Consider the following 25,614-nt stretch of genomic DNA (forward strand, 5'->3'; position numbering starts at 1 on the left):
GGTACGGGGTGCAGGTGAGGACATACCCACCACCTCAGGCTTAAATCCTCCAGAGCCCCAACCCCTTTAAACTCAGCGCTGGCTGGACCAGGTCTTCTCCAAAAGACTGGACAGGGTTCTGCGAATTTTCCACAAACTCAGACCTCATCCCCAGTCTAATCTGCTTTTTGCGCTGAAATATTAGGGGACGCAAGTCCTGCCCAGGGAGCTGAACCCACCTCAGTCCCGCGCCTGCCTCCATCAGCTTTGCGCCCGCTGCACCCTTCCGGCCCCTCCCGTGGGAACCTGCCGCCCCACACAGGCCGCTCCACCTGCGCGGGGAGCAAACATGGAGCGTCAGGGTGTCGGGTGACGGTGGGCACTGCCTGGCGACCACGGGGTAAGCCAGCCGCCTTCTCCCCACTTATGCTTGCGCTGGGCGGGACTGCAACCCTACCCCACAGTCGCCCCACCCCACCGCCGTCTCTCCTGGGCAGTTCGGACCACCAACCCCGCCGCTCTCAACACCCAAGTCAGACTCTTCCTCCGGGGCAGCCCTTTCCCGGCCGGTGTTCCCGGGGTCAAATGCCGCCTCTCGCGCTCCATCTTCGTCCACTGCAGAGGGTTTCTGGGGCTTTACTTGGAAGCCTGTGTGTTGGGCCCGCGGTAGGAAGTGGTGGTGGGCGCAGGGTGCGGGGGCAGATGCAGCGGCTACCCCAGCCCCGCAGCGAGGAGCTGCAGGAAACTACGGTAGCGAAGGTGTCGCGGTCACTGTGGTGTATAGTACGGTAACCATGGCGCTGTGGGCTAACGCGTGTGCGCCCTCCCTTGCCACCTCTACGGCCCCCGAACACCAGGAAAAGATGCTGGACCCCACTGCAGCCGTCCCTTCCTCCCTTATCCACCCCCCTTACTCTCCCCACCCCGCAAGCTCCCACCTCGAAATCTGTCCATCCGCCCCCAACTGCGCCCTGCCAACACGCGCACACACACGCGAACGCACACAATTCCCGGGGACCGGGTGCGGGGAGGTGGGAGGGAAGGAAATCTAAGAACAGAGAGATCGAAGGAGGGGGAGCCTGAAGGACAGTCACGCGGGGGGCACGTCCCGAGCAGGCGAGGGGGTGGAGATCACCTGGTGGGATAGCTGCCTATCCGAGCCCCGGGGACGCGCGCCCGGGCCGCGGAGGAGTGGTGGGCTGGGGCCAAGGGTGGGGGCGGGACCAGGAGGGGCTGCAGCCTCCGCGGAATCGCGGCTGGAGCAGGTGGAGCAGTGTCGGGAGCCTGCCTGGCCAGGCAGGGGGAGGCGGCGGCCGGGCCGGGCCATGGAGCTGCTGAAGCTGAACCGGAGCACGCCAGGATCCGGACCCGGGCCAGGAGCTTCCCTGTGCCGCCCAGCGCCGCCCCTCCTCAACAGCAGCGGTGCCGGCAACCTCAGCTGCGAGCTGCCTCGCGGCCGTGGAAGCGGGACACGAGGTGGGTGCCTCCCTAAGCCTTCTCCAAAAGCTCCTCTCACGGCCCTCCGCAATGCAAACAGAGGGGCCTCACTGCCCCCACTCTGCCTCCTCAAATGCTCACACCCATCCCCTCAGGACACTACCCCAGGCCCGAAACAGTTCCCCTGACACATTTGTCCCCTGCAGCTCATAAAACTCCATTCCAGCTTCACACACCTGGTCAGAGCCCCTTCACACCCGGGTCCCCTGATCCCACCTAGAGCTGCTGGGAAGCCCCAAGACGCAGCCCCCTCCTAGACACAGATGGTGGGGGAGCAAGGACCTGCTCTTGCCGATCCTCCTATGTCTCTCTTTTTCTTCGCACACAGTTCCGAGGGCCACAATGAGGAAGGACGGAAAGCAGAAAAAGCAAGATGGGGGTGCGGGAGGAACAAGGGGGTTGTTGGGGGCAGAAAACATTCTGGAAGACATGAGTGGGAAGTTAGAGTTATAATTTGTGCTCTCCCCACCCCAGCCTCCAGCCTTTCCTAATCGGATGCTCCAACTTGGATTATTAGGCTGGAAATTAGGCTGCCTGTCTCCACTTCACTCATCCTCAAATCCCCCTGCCTCTCAACCTGAAATTCTTCTCAAGGCTCTGAACCTTCTCTTTTCATTCTGTCTCCGATCTGCCTTAGGTTTCACCCTCTTTGTTGCCCTGTCCCTCTCCTCAGCCCTTCAGATGATATTCACTCACCCAGTCCCCAAAATAACTTACACTCTTCCCATCAGTCAGCATCCTAATTTTTTTTTGATGACCTGGCTCAAGATGTATTTTCCCCTTTTTGTGCCTTTTCTTAAATGTTTTCCTGGCACCTGCCATTGTAGTCCCTGAGTTGGACACTGGGGACACAGGGATGAACTAGACTCAGCCTGGACCTTCATTGGTCCATAGTCAAGTGCAAAAGGGACACAAAACCAACAGAAAAAAAATCACAGTCAGCATTGGAAGTCTCAGAAGAGGGTCCAAATTATCAGCACCCAAAGGAGATGGGGTTTGAGAACTTCACAAAGGGAACCTGGGAGCTGGGTTTTGAAGTTGGAGTTTATTGGGCAAAAAGAGAAGAAGTGGGATTTGAGGAGAGAAAACAGTGTTAATTAAGCAGAAGGAAATCATCCCAAACCCAAGAAAGGAAAGTAGGAATACATTATAATTCAAGTATTTTTTTACCCAGCAAAATAATGAATGCTTTTTCAGACCAGCTATTACATATTCTCACTTAGATTTTTTTCATTCAACAAATATTTATTAAACCAGAGACTGCACGAGGCACCAAAACTGACACAATTTCTATTTAATTGAGCTCACAGTTGAGTAGAAGGCAGAGAAGAAATTGCAGTACAAAGTGAGAAGTACCTTGAGGGAGCTGTGGGAACATAGGGGAGGAGCACCTCTTGCTTAACCTAGCCTTGGGAATCAAAGTTGACCTCCTGAGAAGGTGAAGAATGAGCTGGATAAAAATTTTAAAAGATGGAGGAGAGCCAGCTAAGTGAACAAACAGAAAAACAAAAAGCATCTCTAGCAGAGGAACAGTGTACATCAAAGCCCAAAGTTGAAATCCACGGCACTGAGGTTCGATGTGTCATAGTTTCTGGGTGCCTGAAACATATATCATAAGAGAGGAGTAATGAACATTCAGAATGAAGGCTACCATAGAAGATTTATGGAGATTCCAGGCCTGGCTAAGGAGTGTCAGTTGTATCTTAAGGGCACTGGGAACTACTGAAAGTTTCACTAGTACTGCCAGGATGGATGGGAGGACAAAACATGGAAAGCAGAGTGAAGGTGGGTGGACACATTAGAAGGCTATTATGTTACACCGTCCTGGTGAAAGATGATGCTGGTTTAGACTAAGGTACTGGCAGGGAGGATGGAGAGAAATGAATGTATCTGAGAGGCACTTCTGGAAGTGGAATCAACAGAATTTAGTGCTTTATGAGAAATGGAGGGGGAGGAAGAGATCAAGGGATGGCATTCAGGTTTTTGGCTTGGATAACTGAGTGGATATCCGTGCTATATAATGAGAAGGGTTACAAAGGAAGAGAATCAGGTTTAAAAGAGAAGATCATAATTTATTTCATTTGGAACCCAATGAGTTTAAATGCTGGTGAGATAGTTAGATCTGGTTTCCCAGTAAACTACTGAACCCTGTTACCTAGGGGGAGAGGTAGGAGCTGGAAACACAGACTTCGAGAGTCTTTGCTTAGAGGAGGTAATTGAAGCAATGGGAATAAATCGAATTTTCTGTAGAATGAAAAGAGAGGTACCCGGACAAAACCCTGAAAAAGACCAATATTAAAAAGCCAGGCAAAGGCCCTGGCTGGTGTTGCTCAGTGAATTGAGCACCAGCATGTGAACTGGAAGGTTGCAGGTTGATTCGCAGTCAGGACACATGCTGGGTTGTGGGCCAGGTCCCCAGTTGGGGGTGTGTGAAAGGCAACTGATCAATGTTTCTCTCTCACATGTTTATCTCCATCTCTTTCTCCTTCTCATTTTCTCTCTCTAAAAATAAATGAGTAAAATCTTTGAAAAAATAAAAATAAAAAGCCAGGCAAAGAAAGTAAAGTCCATGAGGATTGAAGGTGCAGAAGATAACAGGGGTAGTAGATAGAGCAAATGACCCTAAGAAAGCAGAATCTGAAGTGATTCTGTGAAATGATTTCAGTGAAATGATTCAGGTCACAGGTGCAAGAATTGGCCTCACTCATCTGGATGCTGTTGCCCACACACAGCTGGATGTTTCACAGGCCATCAGAAGTTACCCACAAAGGCTCTGTTAGCCACATTTGCTCAGATGCATGTCACCCAGGCTTACAACAGTGTTGCCAGTAGAAATTTGGATATTACCCACACTATTCAGATGTAATCCACATAGACACAGACTTGAATAGTACCCATGTTCACTTAGATGCTACCCACAGAAAAACAGATGTCACCCACACTCACATTACCATTGCCCAAATCATTTAGATGTCATTCATCCATTAAACACACTCACTTTCATTTTATTATTGTCCTCACACAATTAGATATTACCCATACTCATTTAAGTAACCCTTCTCCAGATACTATCCTTACACTTTTCAGATATTATCCATACAGACTCAAATTAGATTAACTCAATCCGATTGACATCTCATTTAACATCTTAACGTGTTAACATCTCATATTTACACTCAGTTAAATATCGTCCACTCTGTTTTCTTTGGAGACAGAATATTACTTCTGTCTCCAAAGAAGACAGAATATTACTTCTGTCTCCAAAGAAGACAGAATATTACTTCTGTCTCCAAAGAAGACAGAATATTACTTCTGTCTCCAAAGAAAACAGAGGCAGAGAGGAGAGGGCATGATCGAGCTTTAGAGGCACAGAGGTAAAGGATGGATGAGGAAGCAGGTGCATTTGTGTGCAGAGTGACAGAGATTCATTCCAGATTCACTAACAAGCAAGTGTTGACACCTCCTCTGAAAGGGACACTAAGCCAAGTGCTAGGGATACGCTGGAAAACAAGATGGACATTGCTGCTGGACTCAAGAAGCTCATGGTCTAGTGAGGGAAACAGAGATTTAAACATCACAATTCAGTGAGAAGTGTCATGAGAGAGAACAAAGTGAGGGAGAAAGAAGCACTGAGATTGAGGTTTGATCGGAAAAAGAAGGCAGCAGGAAGAATGACAGAGGAGTCGAAGCGCAGTAGGAGGCAGAGCATTTCAGAGATCTGGAGACTTGGCTTTTGTTCTGATTTGCCCCTTACTTTCTGTGTGCTCCGAGCAAGTGATGTCGCTGCTGGGTTTAGTTCTGGGATCTGTCGTAAATAACATTTACTTAACCTCTACCACAGTTTCTGAATAAGTTGGTATTTGCGATGAGAAAACAGCTTCATTTGGTGGCTAAGGCGAGTCGGCAAATGTCCAGGCTGAGGAAAAGAGTAGTAGCTCTGAGTCCTTCCCTCCCCCAATCTGGAAGGCTCTGTCCCTCTCCTCTTTCCCTTCAAGCTCTGGTCTCCCTCGTGCTGAAGCCATGGGCATGAGTGACATGGACAAGACCCAATTTTGTCTAGATCTTCTTTGATATGAAGCCCCAAAGATAAATCCATCTCCTAATACTCAATGATTCAGTGACTGGAGTCAGCCCTCTGTCTAACCCAGCAACTCTAGCATCCCTTGTGCGAGTTCCCACAGCACTTTGTGTATACCTCAACCTCGATGCCTCATTACACTGTGTGGCAATTATCTGTTTATATATTTAAGTATCCCTCCCTGTTTTCATGTTCATCTCTATCCCAAGTGCCTGGCATGTAAATGTTTGTTGAGTGCAAATGAATGTTTGGAGATCACTAATACAGAAGGCAGAAAGTAAAAAGGGTTCTAATAGATGTTTAAGGAACGTGCATTGGTCAGAGAAAGGGAAGATTAACTCTAAATGAGGTATTCAGAAAGGCCATACAGAAAAGAGGGTACTTAATATCAGTGTTAAGGACATTGGTAAATAGGAATTCACCAGGTACAAAAACAAATTTGTGATGAGAGATGGGGGTTGTTGAAAGAGCATCCCAAGCTGAGAAACCCATGTGAGCAAAGAAGGGAGTCGTGAGTGCACATGACGCCTTCAAAAAACTGAGTCACCCAGTAGCTTCAGCGGGTGCGTTGCAGGGAGGAGGTGGAAGGGGGAAGAGGGCAGTTCTCTGAGAATCTTTACAAGCTGAAAGGTTGCAGACAATAGAGAGTCGGCGAAGGTGTGTGTGGTTTTTTGTCTTGGGGGGGTTTTTTAGACAATGAAGATGTGACCCAACCTGTCAAATACTTTAGGGAGGTTAAGTAGAATAAGCTTACAGGAGACCTTTGGGTTCAAAGGTCTCTTGTAAGAGTTAAAGCTTAGTGACCTTGGGAAGAATTGTCCAAAGAGTGATCCGGAGACAGGTGGGGCACTGAATATAATGGACTGCAAAATGAACAGAAAGATGCATATAATTCTTTGAAGAAGTTTGGCTACAAAAAAGAGTGGATATAAAGCTTGAGAAAAGATAGCCTTTCTTAAAGAAGGGTAAGGTTAGGTCAATTTAATTAAACCTCTAGTAGTTAGAAGGATAAGAGATTCAAGTTCACCATTTACTGAGCGGGGGAGCAGTATTCTTGGGAAGCAGGGGATCTGAGTGGGTAGTGGAGGTTGGGGATGAGATGGGAGGGTCTGGCTAAGTCTGGGCCAGACCCCTCTTGCCACCTCTTTCTTTTCCTACTCAGAACTGGAGCTTGCCATTAGGGTCACCCTTTATGCAGCGATCTTTCTGATGAGTGTTGGAGGAAATGTGCTCATCATCGTGGTCCTGGGACTGAGCCGCCGCCTGAGGACTGTCACCAACACCTTCCTGCTCTCGCTGGCAGTCAGCGACCTCCTACTGGCAGTGGCCTGCATGCCCTTCACCCTCCTGCCCAATCTCATGGGCACATTCATCTTTGGCACAGTCGTCTGCAAGGCGGTTGCCTACCTCATGGGTAGGTGAGACAACCACCCCGACCCCCTTTCCCCTCTCCTCTTCCCCAGTCCTTGCTCTATGTCCAGAGTGTCTCCCGAAGATAGATGAGAAAGTCACAGTGGTGAATGTGTGGTTCAGGTTTCTGAGGTGATTTCTTCCTCTTCCCTTGCTTAGGGGTGTCCGTGAGTGTGTCCACGCTAAGCTTGGTGGCCATTGCCTTGGAACGGTACAGCGCCATCTGCCGACCACTACAGGCACGCGTGTGGCAGACGCGCTCCCACGCTGCTCGTGTGATTGTAGCCACATGGATGCTGTCCGGACTGCTCATGGTGCCCTACCCTGTGTACACCGTTGTGCAGCCAGTGGGGCCCCGGGCGCTGCAATGCATGCATCGCTGGCCCAGTGCAAGGGTTCGCCAAGCCTGGTGAGGGTGCCTTGCCCATTCCTGGGAATCCCTTCTCCACCCATCTCCATCAGATGCTTAAGACCATTCTCCAGAATCTTCCTCCAACTGTTCCAAGAATTACTCCTCCGATTCCATTTCTGTACCCACCACCCCGGGTTTCCCACGTCGGGCCTTTATGCAGTTCTCTAAGCCTTCCCAGCCGCACCCCCAAATCCTAGAAGCACCAGTCCTTGGCTCTTCTATCTGTGACTCTGGCTGGACAAAGACCCGTGAATCACACGGGTCTGTGCTCTGTCTCCAGGTCGGTGCTGCTGCTCCTGCTCTTGTTCTTCATCCCGGGCGTGGTTATGGCTGTGGCCTACGGGCTTATTTCCCGCGAGCTCTACTTGGGGCTTCGTTTTGATGGCGACAGTGACAGTGAGAGCCAGAGCCGAGTCCGAAGCCAAGGAGGGCTGCCGGGTGGGGCAGGACCTGGTGGGTAAAATCCGTAAGGGGCGGGGGTTTGGAAAGGGAAAAGGCCTAGGATTGGAGAGGCTGGAAATGAGGGGTTCAGGTGGGTTGGTCTGGAGGTTGTGAGAACTCAGTCTTCTGCTCTGAGCGTCCACTCTCTTGTGCTCAGGTGCTGCGCTACCGAATGGGCGTTGCCGGCCAGAGACGCAACTGGCTGGGGAGGACGGTGACGGCTGTTACGTGCAGCTTCCGCGCTCCCGGCCTGCACTGGAGCTGTCTGCACTGACTGCGCCCGCTACCGGGCCAGGATCCAGCCACCGGCCCAACCAGGCCAAGCTTTTGGCGAAGAAGCGCGTGGTGCGAATGTTGCTGGTGATCGTCGTGCTCTTTTTCCTGTGTTGGTTGCCAGTGTACAGCGCAAATACGTGGCGGGCCTTCGACGACCCTGGAGCGCGCCGAGCACTTTCAGGTGCGCCCATCTCTTTCATCCACTTGCTGAGCTACGCCTCGGCTTGTGTCAACCCCCTGGTCTACTGCTTCATGCACCGCCGCTTTCGCCAGGCCTGTCTCGACACATGTGCCCGCTGCTGCCCTCGGCCTCCACGAGCTCGCCCCAGACCTCTTCCAGACGAGGACCCTCCCACCCCCTCCATCGCTTCACTGTCCCGGCTGAGCTACACCACTGTCAGCACCCTGGGGCCTGGCTGACAGGTGGAGGCGAAGCGGGGGCTGAGGCAGGGCAGACCTACTTTTACAATCACTGACCCACCTGGACACACAAGAGACCAACTGACCAACTGACACAAAAGACTGACACCCAATGGCATGGACTAATCCCAGTGCACAGGGAAATGTGGCTTATTGACACAACGTAAGCAAACCAGACCCCACACAGAAAAGGAGGCACACTTGATGACCCAGACACAGCATCACAAGTGGTGGGCTGTCCTTCCACTGTGGGACCCCTGTGACAGGGGAGACCTGCCTCTTACACACATATAGTAATGACACGGATTCACTTAGGGATCTGGAGCCTGGCACTGGGCTGATTTCTGAGATGCTCCAGGCTGTCCCAAGTGTGACTTCACAGTGCCCTTCCCCCAGTCGGTGCTGGGAACACCAACCTCATCTCACAGCTCCCTGACCAATAGGCTGTTTTGCAATAAGAATTTTCTCTATTACTTTCCAATGATATACTACGTCCCTGCCCCCTCCTCCCCAGCCTGATGTCTTCGAGAAATAATAAATGACTTGACTTCCTCCTAAACTTCCATTCTGGACTTTTTTGGGTCAGATGAGGAAGCATGGGGTTTTGTGTTCTTCCCTGTCAGGTCATGCACAGTAGGACCCCCTGCCAAAAAGCCCACAGTCTGAGGCTGGAAGAGGCTGTGTGCTGCCTTTGGGTTGTCTTCCCGGACCCACCTACACACCCACGTCGCAGGTAGTAGCTGGGAATAGGATGAGTGTAGAGGTAGGATATCCATGGCACATCGTAAGTTCCAAGCACATTCTCCTCAAGTGGTATCATTGTTAAGGTATTATATTAATAGGGGCTTATTAAACACTTCATGAGAAGATGGAAGAGAAAACACCGTATAATGAGACTCAGTTTATCCTATATGTGTTTGAAAAGCCAGGGGTCAGACCATGACACGTGCACAGAAGCTAATTGAAGGGTAAAGCCTTTTCAATGCACTCTCCTCTGGCAGCAAAACCTGGCCAAACTCCTGCTCCGTGGAAGCACCCTTACTGGCCAGCAACAACCAAGGGGGATGGGGAGGGCTGGGGCTGAATAGAATTCCCAGAGCCCAGTCTTCCTTGCGATTATAAGACCGACCCCGCCCCAGAGAGGCAGAGACAGCGACATCCTCCCCTTCACACACGCAGTGACAAACGGGAACAGAAGAGCTCCCCAAGGAGACGTACGTGGATAACCACAGGTATGGGATGTTGGGAGAGAGCTTCCTCGACATTTCCTCTTGTAACAGATGGGCAAACTGAGACCCAGAGTGGGAAAGAAAACTGATCAAGGTCATACAGTAAATAAGTGCAAGACGGAAATAACTTTTAAAGTAGACACCGAGTTGGAGATGGGAAAGAAGCCATACTCATTAGGAGTCAGGCCCAAGTTTTGTGGTGCCCAGAACTTATGAAATTGGGAGTCCTTTTTTAAAAAGATTTTATTTATTTATCTTTAGAGGGGGAAAGGAAGGAGGAAGAGAAATATCGATGTATGGTTGCCTCTTGAGCATTCCCTGATGGAAACTGGCCTGCAACTCAGGCATGTGCCCTGACTGGGAATCGAACCACGATCCTTTGGTTTGCAGGCCCAAATCCACTGAGCTCAATCCACTGAGCTACACCAGCCAGGGCAGGAGCCATTTTTTAAGAAATAGAATGCCAAAAGTACAGATACAAAATCACTAGGAGACTGACCAGCAACTTGGAAGAGGCCTGTGTAAGTGAGGAGCACTGAAATTTAAGCCTCATTAGCTTCACAGTTAATAATGTTTCTATAGTCTACCCACTAACTATGCTGGTCAAAGACTGGGTGGAGCGAAGGACAGTGAGAAGGGAGAGTGGTTTTTCTGCTTTACCAGCACTAAGGCAGCTCCTATCCATCTGCTCTACTGGGCTCTGGGCTGCAAGAGGCAGGACGAAGTAAAAACAGAGGGAGAAGGCGTTCCAAGCTGTCAACCAGGACAGTGCCGGTTAAAAATAGAATCCCAGCTGGTGTGAGGAGCTGAAGGCAAGATATTGGGCCTTTCTCTCTCCTGCCAATTTCTCCTGGATTGGGGGGCGGGGTAGAAGTAGTGTTGCTCATAGGCTTCACAGCCCACACCGATGCCCCCATCCCCAACATCCCTTCAGAAGGACATGCATCCTTGATGAGGGTCAGCCCCTCCAGTGGGGCCTGTGCTCTCGATGACCACTAGACGGAGTGGAGAGTCCAAGGGGGAGGGCTCCTTGGAGTGCTTAAACTGACAATTCAGCCCCACCTCAGTCTGGATTGCCAGTGTAAGCACTGTGGAGAGGGCTAGCCTAGAATCTAGCACAGTAGGAATGGCCTAAATAACCCCATTTCACACACTGTGCAGCCTTTTAGTCTATTGAATACTTACACACCCATCATTCACCCAGTGCTTTATTCAGTTACCAAATGTGGAATCTCGGGAACCTCCCATCTATTTTCCATCTCTTGAAATGTGACAGAACATTTCAGGTCCAGATTTAATATCTCAGCCCCCATGAAGTGCTGCTTGGCTATCCTAGCAAAGCTCATGTGCTCATACAGTACTGACTGCCTTCTCTCTTCTATCATAATTATGCATTGGGCTGGGAAGAGCATGATGTAGTAGGAAGATGACTAAACCTGGATCTAGATGGCAGGGTGATGGAAGGCGCGGAGGTGAAATACGCTTCTCGGTGCTACATGACAGGTGTTTTGTATACACAATTCATTTTGTTCCCAAACTTTTTCTATAGAACATTTCATTTGACAGGAGAGGAAAGTGAACCTGAGAAACTTAGACCCTACAACTGGAATAGAGGCAAGAACTAAGCTGAGGAATTGGTTTCCAGATCTTTCTCTCTTTTCATTGTGCTATATTGCCTTCTTTCAAGCCTTAAAGACCTGGACAGGTTCCAGTGGTCCTGCCACTTAAAAGTTGTGTGATCTTTTGCAAGTATTCCAGTGAGGCTCAGTCTCAGTTATAAAGCAGGAATAACTATGTTAACTTTTGTGATATTGTTAATTTTTATAATAAGAAATATATTCAGTCTTTGCCCTTGTCCCCTTCCTGGCACAGAGCTCTTAAATCCTTGGAATTTTTCTAAGTATGGATAACCATAAAAGCGTATTTCGTTATATAAATGAGGTGTCCTTTGGAAAGCTTCTAGGTCACCTAAGAATGGCAGCTGGTCATCAAAAAAACCAACGAGTCATTAGAGGGTTGGAACTTTAGTCCCACTCTCTGACCTCCGAGGAAGAAAGAGGGACTGGAGATTGAGTCCAATCACCTGTAGCTCCAAAAAGAGCAAGTTTCTTAACTAAGTTTCAAAAACTCTGGCTGACATGGGGGCAAATCAAAGGGGGTGGTGTCATAGTAAACATGCACAGAGGAGGACCTTAGGCCAGAAACTGGCCCCTCTCAGAGACAACTCAAGCCAGAGTATTAGACAACCATACTCTCTGGTCAGGTCTGACTAGCGGGGAGCCAAAGAGGCTTTATGTAAAAAGACTTTGTTCCTTTAAATTATCTCTGGAAGAGGATATGTGGGAAGGAAGGAAAGCAAGCAGAAAGAGCAGAGGAGAAAGCAGGGCCCAGGAGTCAAAGCCGTGTTGGGGGACATAATGCCTAGAAATGGTGGCCCCAATTGCAGATTCCAGTTGCTATGGTCCTGCAGCTGCTTCAGGTTCTCTGAGCCTCAGTCAATCTCAGGGGTCACCTGGTCAGCCAGACTCTCGGTCCATCACTAGCATCATGCACAGAGATGGCCCTCTTGGAAAGGCCCAGTCTTCTGGAAACAGAATTATAGCCTGGCTATGCAGCCGCATCATCAGGGAATGAAATAGGCCCATGGAAGTAGCACTTTGTCTTAATCAAATAGTTTTGGAGCCTGGAACCCTAACAGGATATAAGTAGTGGGAGTTAAGGCATGGAGGGACTCTTCAGGAATGTACATTTGAACAGTAAGTTGGGTTTGAGTAATAAATTAATTTCCCAGAGTAAAATAACTGGGCTTTGAGCAATGTGGGGAAAGGAGAAACACAGGCTCTTCCCAGTCAGAGTATATAATCCCCTCACTGTTCCAAGAAATAGGGCTATAGCTCTGCAGGTGGGCAAGAAGAGGCAGGTGCAAAAGCCCCACCTAGACAGGGGCAGAAACTTCCCCATGGAACTCAGTTTGTGGGCAGGGGAAAAAGTTTCCTTCTTGCCTCAAACCAGAGATAACTCCCTGATCCTTCCAAATTTAATAGTATTGACCCTCTCTGAAGCAGTGCACAGCACATCAAGGCATTTGAAGGCCAGACCCCAGGCTGCATAGATGTGTGGACCTGTAGTTCAGCCCAGAAAAGGCAAGCACAAAAAATGATGGAATGGTTAAGACAGGAAGTCTGGCTTTAAGGGCAGAATTTGTAAGTATTGCAGCCAGAGAGATGGAGGGTGTTTACATCTGTCAGGGAACAGCTTCAGCCACCAACATGGAATGGGGATGCAGGTCAAACCAGAAGTAAACAGCAAATGTAAGGACCCGGCCAAAAGAGACCAGTGTGCAGCTACAGTCTGGGGGCTAACACAAGTTTCCTGGTATGATCTTTGGTCTCACTGGCAGAAGGATCTGGTACCCAGTCTACTCCAGTGCCATTACTATGGAGTGACTAGCTCAGACTGGCTACTTTCCCTTTCTGAGCCTCATTTTCTTTCATCGGTCAGTATCCCTCACCTCGGGGTATTTCATGCCCTGTTATGTAGTGTGAGGGTTACGTGAAATAGAGCACCTGTCTCTCCTGGAAACTGTACCAGTTCAGGAAGATTGTTAGAGGCCCTACTTATCATTGAGAGAGTTTAGTACCCACCTCCACATGTAATCCAAAATAAAAATAATACTGAATCATAACATCATGTAAGAAGTCCAATAAACTTCTGCTTTTCCCATGATGAGTACTTCAGAGTCTTTTATTTGAAATGTCAAACATTGATTTACTTATTTAATTTTTTCTACTAGTCGCGTATGCACATATGTCAACTAGTTCTGCAACGTTAAGACAAATAACAGTCCCCAGATCCCTGTTTTGCCCTTCTCTTATTTCCCTTCCACAAAAGGAATCACTTTCATATCTTTTATCCATTTTTAAGTATTTATCCCCATATCTTTCAATAACGTTAATAGTACTTCTTGGTTCTTCCATTTGGCAGTATAATCTATTAACTACCAACCATGGAAAATGGGGGTTTAATTTGCATATCCACCCCCCCAACATACCTGCCATTCACACACATTCCTATACCCCCTTTCCACCCAATAAAACTGTAACATAATTTTGTGCTTGTGATAATCAGGGTCCAGGGTGATCCCCAATGACACATCATTTCGTTCATGTATCCTTATGCAGTGCTGTCCTACTTTAAGTAAGGCTGATCTGTACAAGCCACAAAGTATCAAAATGTTCAGTGAAAATGGGATCCACCCCTGCACCTGCGTGACTTGCCCTCACTCACCTCACCTCAGCCCAGCCCCACTGGATCCTGTACTTAACATTTTGATGTTTTCTTCATCATAGAATTTTTTCCATTGATTTTATTTTTAAAATGTTGCATTAAAATATTCTCTATCCTGCCCTGGCTGCTGTGGCTCAGTGGATTGAGCACCAGCCTGTGAACCAAAGGGTCACCAGTTCAATTCCCAGTCAGGGCACATGCCTAGGTTGCAGGCTGGGTCCCCAGTTGGGGGCATGCAGGAGGCAACCACACATTGATGTTTCTCTCCCTCTCTTTTTCCCTCCCTTCCCCTCTGTCTAAAAATAAATAAATAAAATCTTTAAAAATTATTCTTTATCCTAAGCACTAATTTTTTTATTCCCCTTTAAATTGTGCATCCAAGACAAAAATTTAGCACTTCATGTACTTTACCTCAGTCCCAGCCCCAGCACATTCTCCTAATACCTTCTTGATAAAGGATGCATGGAAAGAACATTTTAGTAACTTCATGTCTATATATGTCTAATTCTACCCTCACGCTGGATTCATAGTTCAGCCAGGTATATAATTCTAGGTTGCAGTTTTTTACCAATATTTTGGAGATATTATTCTTATAAAATCCAAAGTAACTTAACTTCTGCTCTTTTGCTTAATGCAGTGGCTGCCAATTTTGGAATTTTGTTGCCTATACAGGTCTGTCTTGTCAAGGTAGGACAGGACTTCATTTAACAGTGGAAGACTAAAATAAAAGCTGATTGGAAGTTCTGAACAGTGGGTGGAGCCTGTCCACTTGTAGCTTCATCGTAGGGTGGTCTGGTTAGGCTGTTTGTTGGGGAATTCCAGGTGTTGGCACCTTCAAGTCTTTCCTCTGGGGCTGGTCAGATCTAAAGAAAACATTTCCAATTTCCTGCTTAACTTTTCTACTAAATTATCCAGCACCAGATGGGCTGCATTGAGAGGTAAATTTGGGCCTTTTGGGGAGCAAACACCACTGATGCTTGTCTCCACAAGCATCAGTTTCACTATCAGCATATTCAGTTCCTCCCTCAAATAATCACTTTAATTATGACAATTATAATTTAATAATTATAAAAACAATTATAGCCCTGGATGGTGTAGCTCAGAGCACTGAGTGCAGGCCTTTCAACCAAAAGGGTCACAGGTTTGATTCCCTGTCAGGGCATGTGCCTGGGTGGTAGGCCAGGCCCCCAGTAGGGGGTGCATGACAGGCAACCACACACTGATGTTTCTCTCCCTCTGTATCTCCTTTCTTTCCCCCTTCTCTAAAAATAAATAAATAAAATATTTCAAAACAATTATAAAATCAGTCATGTTGTATAAAGAACATGGGCAAGGATGATGCTCCCCCTTGGGTACTGGCCCTCACCTGTCTGATCTTTGCCTGCCACTATTCCTCCTAAGGTCCAGCGGAGAAAGAGAGACTCCCCTATGCCAGTTCAGGAGGAGGCGCAAAGATGCGCCCTGTGTCCAAGGCAGGTGGTTCAGCACAAAGCCCTGCCATACACACCCTGAGATACTTGCTTTGCACCTGAAGGTCACCTTTCCTCTGTAAGCCGCAGGGAAATCAGATCTGCGTGTCTCCCAGGAGCTGCTGCGGCATCCTGTCCTCACCCCCGCTGCCTGGGTCCTCACGTGAAAACTTAGAACTTCCAACGTCTGATGGTGAGAACCGGAACCATATACCACCAGAATCAGCTGCACCAGAACTGGTTGAGATGAGAGGGGGGAAAGAGGCGGAGCACAGAGGTGTCCCTGGCTGAAAGAGGCTTTTGGGACTGGGAGCAGGAGAGAGGGAAGGAAGAAGAGCAAAGAAGAATGGCGGGGGTCTGGGGAGAGTGAGCCCTGGGGCAACGCTGGCTGCAAGAATGGGATGGACTGAGGGGATGAGGGGCCAGGGGGCCGGGTGACTGACTGGGACGGGAACAGATGGGCAAAAAGAAGACAAAGAGTGTAGCTGTTACAGGAGCTGGAGCTGTCGGTTAACCCTGATCAAGATGACAACCTCCCCAAAGCACCAAACACTGCAGAGCCCATGGGGGGAAAGCCACTGGGGGGCCTGGCCGGAATTGATGGAGTCCTGGGCAAGAAGCTGGAGGAAAGGGGTTTTGACAAGGCCTACGTGGTCCTTGGCCAGTTTCTGGTTCTAAAGAAAGATGAAGTCCTCCTCCGGGAATGGCTAAAGGACACCTGTGGCGCCAATGCCAAGCATTCCCGGGACTGCTACTGGTGCCTTCGAGAGCGGTGCAACGCCTTCTTGTGATGCTCTCTGGGGAGTCCTCAACCTTGGACCCCGGCCTTGAGTCTCCAGAGTTTGCTGCTGAGTGGGGGCTCCTCCCTTGTCCCCTACAGAGGAACCAGTTGCTGTCTACTCACCTCCGATGTCCTGTAGGGTCTTGGGGGAGTTCTCTCCCTTCACCATTTCAACTCTTTGGGAATTCTTGCTCTTGCATGCATCTCCCTTCTCCTTCCCCTCCCAGTTTCAGGTCAGTAATTATTAGCTTTTCTGAGTGGATTCCTGGCCACTTCCCTCACCCCCACCCTCACTTCTGGTCTGTTTTATGCCATTTGGCTATTATTCTGTCAGAACAGTCGCTGTCCATATAAAGTTTTTTGAGTCAATAAAGTCAGTGACCTTCAAGAAGAAGAAAACAAAGGAAAGTGAAATAAAGGACGGAAAATTACCTTGGGGAGAGAAAGGACTTGGGGGAGAACCGGTGCTGTGTGACTGGTGTCTCTCACCAGGGACAGGACACACACACATTTGGCTGTGGAGCCTGGAAGTAGCTGCCCTGATTCCAGTGTGTTTGGATGACTCTGGGGTGCTGTCACTCGACAAGACTTAGAAGACACTGCAGTAACTGTTGTAATCTGGCAAAATTCAGCTGCAACAATCCTAACTCCAAGTCACATACTACTTAACCCTTTCAAAGTGTTTCCCTTGTTCTAACGTGGTCCCTGCAACAACACTGGTGATGTCAAAAAATTTAAAAAACAAAACAAAACACTGGGGATGTCTTCAGGTGGTTATATCTTACAAACAAAGAAGTTAAATCTCAGATGAAATGACCTGGCCAGAGTCATAAATCAAATAATACTGAGGTTGGTTGTGATCTTATTGAAGCCATACTTCTGAGCTGCCCCCCAAATGTTCCCAGACTCAAAGATTATTCCCTTCACATCTAAAAAGTCCGGGAAGGCAGATGCTCCTCAGCCTGGTCCGTGGGTGTCCAGATCCCTCTATAGCATGTCTGAGAGCCTTCAGAGTGGAGGCAGCTATCGTGCATGGCTTTAACTCAGAGTAACGATCATTTTAGAAATTGCAAACTGTCTTAGTTCATTCGGGCATCTATAACAGAATTTCATAGATGGGAAGGCTTACCAGCAGTAGAAATTTATTTCTTACAGTTCTGCAGGCTGAGAAATCCAAGATCGAGGTGCTGGCACATTTGCTGTCTGGTGAGGACCTGCTTCCAAAATGGCCATCTTTTTGCTGTAAGGGACAGGGAGCTTTTTGTGGCCTCCTTTGTAAGGGCACTAACTCCATTCATGAAGGCTCTGTCCTCATGACCTAATCTCCACGCCTCCCCCACCCAAGGTCCCGTCTTCTAATGATACCATCACCTAGGTGGTTAGGTTTCAGCGTAGGAACTGGGAGAAGGGAGAGACACAGGTATTCAGACACCAGCAGAGCTGTAAAGGACTCACTGTTTGGGTGGTATCAGACATGCTCAGGTGAAATAATCACTCCTTTGTTCTTCAGGAGTGAGGCAGTGCCACAGCCTTCTAATTTCTTAGACCAGCTTGCTGGCCCTCTTTATTATTTTAGAATATGTTTAACCTTTCTTCTTCTAGTCCATGTAATTTAGCTTCATTTAATCTATTGATGCTGAACCCAGGGAAGTTGGAATAAGTGGGTAGGAGGCCAGCTACTGAAAAGTTTAAAGGAAGAGCTTTCCAGGCAGATGGAATAGGGAAGGGAAGGCTCTGGAGCAGGAACGATCATTGCAATTTCTGGAAATAAAGATCCCAGAAGGCTGGAGCACATCACTAGAAAGTGAAGAGGCACGAAATGAAGTCAGAGAGGAGTGAAGGGGGCTTGCATGCTAAGGTATAAAATCTGGGCAGCAGTGGGCTGTTGGTAGGAATGTCCCCTCAGAGGCCATAATCTGGCCAAAATTTAATACTGCAGAACAACAGAGGAGGTGGGACAAGAAAACCTATGTCAACCTGGCTAGGCCTCCTACATGAGGAAGGCTGGTGGAGATGACGTGGGGTCAATGAGAAAAACACAAAGACCTAGTTTGCAGCACAAAGACCCAATGACCTAAGAAACCTTATTAGGAGCCATTCTCACCTCTCAAGCACAGAAAATGAAGGGTGTTTGAGAGGATATTGGGAACCATAAACCCAGTTCAAGCTGCACACTGTCTGAAGTGACTTCCCTCTGGAGGACTCTGTAAGGTGTCCACCGCTGAGAATGGAGATGTGCGTTGCCATTGTTCTCTCTGTAGAAAAAAATGGAAATCATTTATATCGTCAGTGGGAGTATATTGCTCATTTGCTCAGGGGTTGTCCTAAAAATATATATATTTAGAATATATTAATAGGGTTTTAACAGATTGTCTGCTGGATGTGGTTACACTGAAGGATAAAGTTCTAAAATGTAAGAATATTGGAATGTAGCACCACCTGGTAGATTTCAGGGTCCTAATGAGTTTCTACAAAATCCTATCCTTAACAATTTTATTTGAGAGAAAATGATAACATAAAACTCTGAAATATTTGTTTTTGAAGGACTCGTTTTTAAATGATTCACCCCTTCTGTCCGGTGTTTCTGTACTATTGTCACCTAACACGAAGCCACCATCATCTCTCACCTGGATTATTGCAATAACTAATGTATCTTCCTGTTTCCACACTTGTATCCTCACCAGCTCTTCCTCCTCCTCAAACAGCCGTCTGAGCGAATCTCCTAAACACTAAAGCAAGAGTTCTTTTTCCCACTAATGGTGAGCTAGGTAGGTTGTTTGGATTAACCCTCCAGGTGAACATAACTTGAAAGGAAAAAAACTGGACAAAATATAAAAACATTTTCTTAAAATCAATGAAAAAATAATAAAACAATAAGGAATTATTATGCCAAAAAATAAAGGGAAGTCTTAAGAGGGGTAAGAAGGCAGAGAAGTTGCTCTTGCCCTGAAGGCACTCGCGTTTTGCCCACATTAGAATCTGCTCTGTCGGCATAGTGGGTCTATGTGTGCAGAGATCAGACCAGGGGATGGAACAATGGGGCGTCTAATAGGAAACTGTGGTGAAGAGACTCTAAGGTACCCACTTCTGCCCTCCATAAGTATAGAAGAAGGGACCTATGACTTTAATCTAACCCAGAGAATATGATGTCATTCCCAAGATAACTGTTATGTTATAAAAAGTCTCTGTCTTGTTAGTAAACACATGCCAAGAAGCTTAGGGCAGCTTCTAGCAAGAAATTAAAGCCACAGATTCAAGCCCTGACTGGTGTGACTCAGTTGGTTGAGTGTCATCCCACAAACCAAAGGGTGACCAGTTGGGTTCCCCGTCAGGGCAGGAGCCCAGTTAGTGGGTTCAGTCCCTGGTCAGAGCACATGCAAAAGGCAACTGATCAATGTTTCTATCTCACACCTGTTTGTGTTTCCCTCCCTCTCTTTCTCTCTCTCTTCCCCTCTCTCTAAAAATAAATAAATACAAATTTAAAAAAATAAATTAAGCCCCAGATTCAAGAAACCCAATGAATTCCAACAAACAAGAAGAAAATCAACAGCTAATTCATCATAATGAAACCATAGAACACCAAAGAAAAAGAGGAAGGCTTTAAAAAGAGAACAGGATAAATAATGTCAAGAAAGGTTCATGGAACATGTGAGATGCTGAATGAATGTTTGTTAAATGAATAAACTGTCACACTATATTTGGAAGTTTTTCTGCTTACCAGCTCTACGACTGTGTCACTTGACCTCTTTGAAACACAGTCTCCTAGTCTGCAAAATGTAGATAACAGACTTACTTTGTAAGTGTCAGGACTAAATTCATATGGAGTTATACACAGAAGACATAACAGCCCCTAGTATATACTAGATGCTTCTGTTTTATACTGATTCTCTTGCAAATTTAGGTTTCTGGTCTGTTCTATGCAAATTTACTCTCTAATCTAGGTCCCCAGTCCAGACCTTCTTTCCAGTTCCAAACATCCATCTTGAAATACTTCTAGATCTAAAATATATTTTCTTCTTTCCCTTTTAAAATGGCTACAGGCTTCAGAAAAACAAGTCCTGTTGCAATAGCACCTGTTCAGCTGGGGGAGGGGCTATGAGCAAACCTGATCTAACTTAGGGTGCACCTGAGAATTCTCTGACCTAAATTTCACTCAGTAGTGTTTTCTGAATTTCTGTCATGTTAAGAATTACCTAGGAAAAGTTGTTAGTAGTACAGTTTTGCATTCTCTTCCTCTGAACAACATGATTCTTGAGATTCAGTGTAAAACCTAGGAATCTGACTTTTTAACATGCACCCAAGTGAATTCATGGAGTAGTGGGAATATGGCTAGGAGGTAAGGGTTTCAACACTGGCCAAGCCACTGATTAATTTGAGTAAACAATATTTTCTGCTCTATGAAAGGAGAGTAGAAACTACAAATAAGAAGCTGGATCTGTGAAGGTGAATGTAACATGGCCCATTTCTGGACAGGTTCGCTTTTGGAAGACATAGATGTACACAAAATACAGCGGCAGGCAAAAGTAGGTTTACAGTTGTTTATATAGAAAAGGAGAGGCAGGTTATGACTATTATAATAGCTTTATTAACAGTGCACTTAGGTACAATCTCATAAGTGCTCAAATTGCTGGCCTTCATTATTCACACATTCTTGTAGTTTACTTGCTCCTCTGGCTGACACAGCCACGAGGAGCAACGATGCCCTTTATGGCTCTTAGGGAGCACACTTGTGGCTCTTTGGCAGTCACACGCATCTCAACCTCTTACCCTTTAATGTCCCCTCACCAGAATTTTATTTCTGGAAATTGCCAGTAACATCTCATGCGTGGTCTTCCATGTGCCTGTCACAGTAGTTCAGCAAGGGTTCCATTTAAAAGCCTCACCTCTGTTGATTGTAGACTCCCTAATCACTAAAAAGCAACCCAACCCAGTAAAAATGGTAGGTTTTGAAGGAATGTGGGAATCACCTGCACCTATAACTTCATAATACATTCTTCAGATGTATTTCAAAACATCTCAATACATTTCAATATTCAATTATATATGAAGAACTATGGAGGGGAAATTATTATGATGCACCTACTTTGTTAGCAGATGCACACATTCACTGTGCTTACACTGATTGGACACTTATTGAACACTTGTGGGGCCCTTGGGGATGGCTCTGTAGGCCCTGTGGGTCCTACAGGGCTTAGAAATAAACAGCACAGCTTACACTTAAATTACTCACCCATGTAGATGGCCCTTGAAGATCAGAGATTGGTTTAAGGGCATTACTGCTCTCAGTAGAGAGGTTGAAAGAATTCCAGCTAGTGTCTACCTGCCACTCCAAGATGCAGAGTCTCTAGAATTCCCCCAAAGGTTCTTTGGCACGCATCCTGGGACATGAGTCTCACAAAGTACAAAGAACTGCCTTGTGAGTGAGTTTTTAGAACTCATTGCATCTGCGGTATAGTTAGATTTTTCCATGGCTTTGAGTGGCTGAATGAGTCAGCACTAATTTTTTTTCCTCCTCTGATAAACAAGCTGTTAGCTCTACAACTTTCTGTCTGATGAACCCCATAGACTATTCAAAATCTGAAACCAATGCTAGAAGACATTGGGTTCAAATAAACCCATGAAATCTTGCTATTATTTTCCTGTGTGGCTACTGTACCCTCTGTGGCTGACAAGTTTCTCACAGCCTTCAGGGTCTTTTTCTGGCTAGGATATCCAGCAATGGAACTTCTAAGGTCCTGTTGAACAATTTTAGGACAGTGGCGGGCTTGCTAGAGCTTGGGAAAGAGGCCATCTTCTTTGGAGTAGACTTGTACAGCCGTTTTGTTAAAACAGAGGCATTTGATAGGGTGTGTTCATCAAGTAACTTCACTTTTTCCTGCTCCTTCTCCTCAGAAACTAGTTCCTTCCTTGCCCCCAGATGAAATCTCAGGTGGGTTCTTACAGCTTTTCCTGACACTCTTAGAAAAGTTAAGAAGTCCTTCAGTCAATTTTAGTCATAAGTATCTCATTTCAGACATTGAAATGTCAATAGTTAAAACTCTAAACTTTATTTAAGGCATTTTCTTTCTTTCCCCAGCTCAGGCTGATTTGGATTGGAAGCCTGAAGTGAAGATAGTGAGGTGAGGGCCAAATGGGGGGGGGGGGGGGGACAGCTAGCTTATTTTCCCACCTAAAGCTTCTACTCTACCTCCCCACCCCTCTGCAGTATGGGTCCTACAGGGCTTGGAGCAAAGGTGGGAGGAGGGAAGAGCAAGAGGAGGAAAGGTCTTACTTCAGGGGAACTGTAGCTCTTGGTGATGCTGTTCCAGGATCTTCATGGGTGTTCACTATGGAGTCCTCCTCTTATTGGACACTTTTGTAGGCCCCTTGGAGATGGCTACACTGAAGACATAGGACTCCAACACCCGCCCGCCCCCCCCCCGCCCCCGCCCCCGCTGGCACATGTTCCACTGGCTTCTGCATTTGATTTGAAACACCTGTTGCCTACCAGTCTCCAGCAGGAAGCCCACCTATGAAAACAACCCTCAAGCTCATTTTCTCCCTTCTCCCATATGTTTCAAAAAAACCATATGATCTCACCTTTAAATGGAACCCAATCAACAAAACAAACAAGCAAGCAAAAATATAACCAGAGACATTGAAATTAAGAACAAACTGACAGTAACCAAAGGGGAGGTGGGAGAGGGTAATTTGGGGGAAAGAGGGAAGGGTTTTCAGGAACAACTATAAAGGACACATGAGCAAAACCAAGGTGGGAGGTGGGATCAGGGGAGGAAGGTGAGGATGGCTGGGGTGGGGGAAAAGTGGTGCAGGGGAAATGCAGACAACTGTACTTGAGCAAGAATAAAATAATTTTAAAAATTAAAAATAAATTTAAAACACCCTGCTCTTCTGCACTTAGTGATTTATGCACCACAGACTTCAGATTCAGCCTTTTGCCTTTCACCTTCTCCCACATGGGTCTGCCACACGATTTAACCCTCTTAGTTCTAAGGGACACCATTTTCCAACTGATCTTTCAAAGCCCCTTCTCCAAAGACTTCAGGTGAGGAGGAGCTCAATGTCCCCAAGGGGAAGGTGGTAGGAGGGAAAATGCCACCGGGTTTTAACTATTTTTTCCAAAGTCTCTCTTTTCAAGTTCTTCAACACCAAACTCTAGGGGGTTGAGGTGTGAGTGTTAATCTCAAAGTCACAAAACTAGCTCCTTTGCTGGTCCTCACAGGTGGTCTCACAGTCCACCTTGAAGGAAGGGGACTGGCCACCTACTGTTTTTCCCTTTGCTTCTGGGCCTGGGCTACATTTAAGACAGAGAAAGCCCGTTTTAACATCAGATGGTGCTTTTTAGCTCCACCCTGTACTCATGAGGTTTCATTTTAAAACCCTCAGAGGAGAAGGAAGCATCTCTACCTTTTTCTAAACACTATTTTAGACTTATAAGTAACAAACTGCCTTTTTTTCTTTCTGTTCTTATAAACGGTTCATCACAATATATTTTTGTAAGAGTTCCTTTTTTTAGCCATTTAGAAATGACACTGGGCAATTCATCATGATACTGAGTCAAAAAGAGTTTTTTATAGAGAAGTAGGGAAGCCTGCTGTTCTCTTTACTGAAAACAGTTTAAAACAAATGCCTTTAAATTAGTGGTCATTTTCTTTTTACACTGGAAACTAAAGTCAGAGAGGTTTTGAACAAATTCAAGTTTAAAAAATATTTTCTTAGATCTGAGCTTTTCACATCAGGATATCAGAAACATTGGAGGAAGTTTGCTTTTTTTTCCCTTTCCATGTGTAGGAAGGAAATATTCTGGGTGTTAGGTAGCCTGATTGGATGAAAGTTATGTGATGGGTGGACTTGGGGAAGGGCTGCAATCATAATTCTATAGTAATCCCCACCCTTAGTTGGGGCCTGGGAGTGATTGAATTACAGGCAGGTCCAGTAGGACCATCTCTTTCTAGCACAGAGAGTGGCATCAGCATCTTGACCTTATGTAGGGGGAAAAATGAGCTTCAATAACATTCTGCATTGTTTACAGTACCTCTTTCCAATTATCTGATTGAGTCTATTGGTACTATTTTACAATTCCCAAGTTTTAAATAATAGCAATGCAAAACACCTCTGCCACCTCCACTCTTTCCACCCCCCCAAAAATAAAACAGTTTGGGCTCCATTTGCACACGTGTTTCAATATTTCTGATCTATAAAGGTGTCTGTTCTCTGGATTCTCCTTTGAACTTGTTATAACTCTTCATCAGTTCCCTCATTAATATATTAAATAAAATCTTTAATACATGTTTATATGTGTAGAAGAGTCATACTTTTTTCTTCTTTTGAAAATGTCCTTTTAAGAGTTTTAGAGGGTTTTTCACCAAGATGCCCATGGATTCACCTGACAGGACCTGGTCACCGGAAAGCATACTCCCTACGGGCTGCTTACGCCTAGGCACATCTCATCTTGGCTTATTGCTTCTTGGCTCACACATGTAGATCCAAAGTGACAAAGCATTTTTGCTATTTTTTCAATTTTAATTTTTGTCTCTACTAATCTTGTTTTCGGTTTTCATTTCGGTTCATTTACAGCCAATACTCATTAGTGGCGGCTGGGACTGAGAATTTGTTTTCATGGTCTGACCACTTGGTGAACTCTGTAAATGGATTAATGGATTATAGAGATCTAGTCTCTGTCGGGTGGGAGACAGTAAAAAATCTCGATTGTTGGCCCTATTGTCTGTTTGTCTATTTTGAACCCCAAACAATTAGAAATCCTGTGCCCATTGGGAAGAAGAACAACTCTTTCATACCAGGAGGGGTAAGATTTGACTTTTCTGTATTTACTCTTTGTCTACGACTAAAATTTTAGAATTGCTATAAACTCTCCTTGTTTGTCTCTGTGTGTCTATGTGTCTGTAATTTAGAAAGGCCTTTCTCCCTCACTGTGTGAATGAGCAATGTCTTCCTAACTCCAAGGAGTATTACCATATTTTTCAGACCATAAGACACACCTAGGTTTTAAAGGAGGAAAATACAAAAAAAATTTTTTGAAGCAAAAAAATGTGGTAAAATATTTAATAACATAAACACCATAATATTTTACCAATGTGGATGTAAACAGAACTCAACGACAGCATTAACAACCATTATTCCTCCCAAATTTGGGAGGGGAAAGTGCATCTTATAGTCTGAAAAATATGGTAATTAACCTGACTATAAAGTCATGATCAAGGAGTTCTTTGCTGATTGACTGATAGAGATAAATAAATGTTTCAATAAAGTGAATGTTCCTAAAATTCCCAAAAAGTAGTAAAATTGAACTTTCAACCTTTAAATGTCCTGCATTT

The 25,614-nt window shown here is 46.2% G+C and overlaps 1 protein-coding gene and 1 pseudogene across 1 annotated transcript; both read left to right on the top strand.

The window, feature by feature from the left end:
* The first annotated feature begins 1,223 nt into the window (after nucleotides 1-1,223).
* On the top strand, nucleotides 1,224-9,014 carry CCKBR (cholecystokinin B receptor). Its single transcript, XM_037162842.2, has 5 exons — nucleotides 1,224-1,455; nucleotides 6,717-6,968; nucleotides 7,124-7,373; nucleotides 7,657-7,829; nucleotides 7,975-9,014. The coding sequence occupies exons 1-5, from the start codon at nucleotides 1,305-1,307 to the stop codon at nucleotides 8,511-8,513; spliced, it is 1,365 nt and encodes a 454-aa protein (XP_037018737.2). The 5' UTR covers nucleotides 1,224-1,304; the 3' UTR covers nucleotides 8,514-9,014.
* Nucleotides 9,015-16,023: 7,009 nt separating this feature from the next.
* LOC119062034 (barrier-to-autointegration factor-like) lies at nucleotides 16,024-16,289 on the top strand (annotated as a pseudogene).
* The last annotated feature ends 9,325 nt before the right edge of the window (nucleotides 16,290-25,614 follow it).

The sequence above is a fragment of the Artibeus jamaicensis genome, unplaced genomic scaffold (genome assembly GCF_021234435.1).
Source record: "Artibeus jamaicensis isolate MK-2021 breed Jamaican fruit bat unplaced genomic scaffold, CSHL_Jam_final contig_2962, whole genome shotgun sequence".
NCBI lineage: Eukaryota > Metazoa > Chordata > Mammalia > Chiroptera > Phyllostomidae > Artibeus > Artibeus jamaicensis.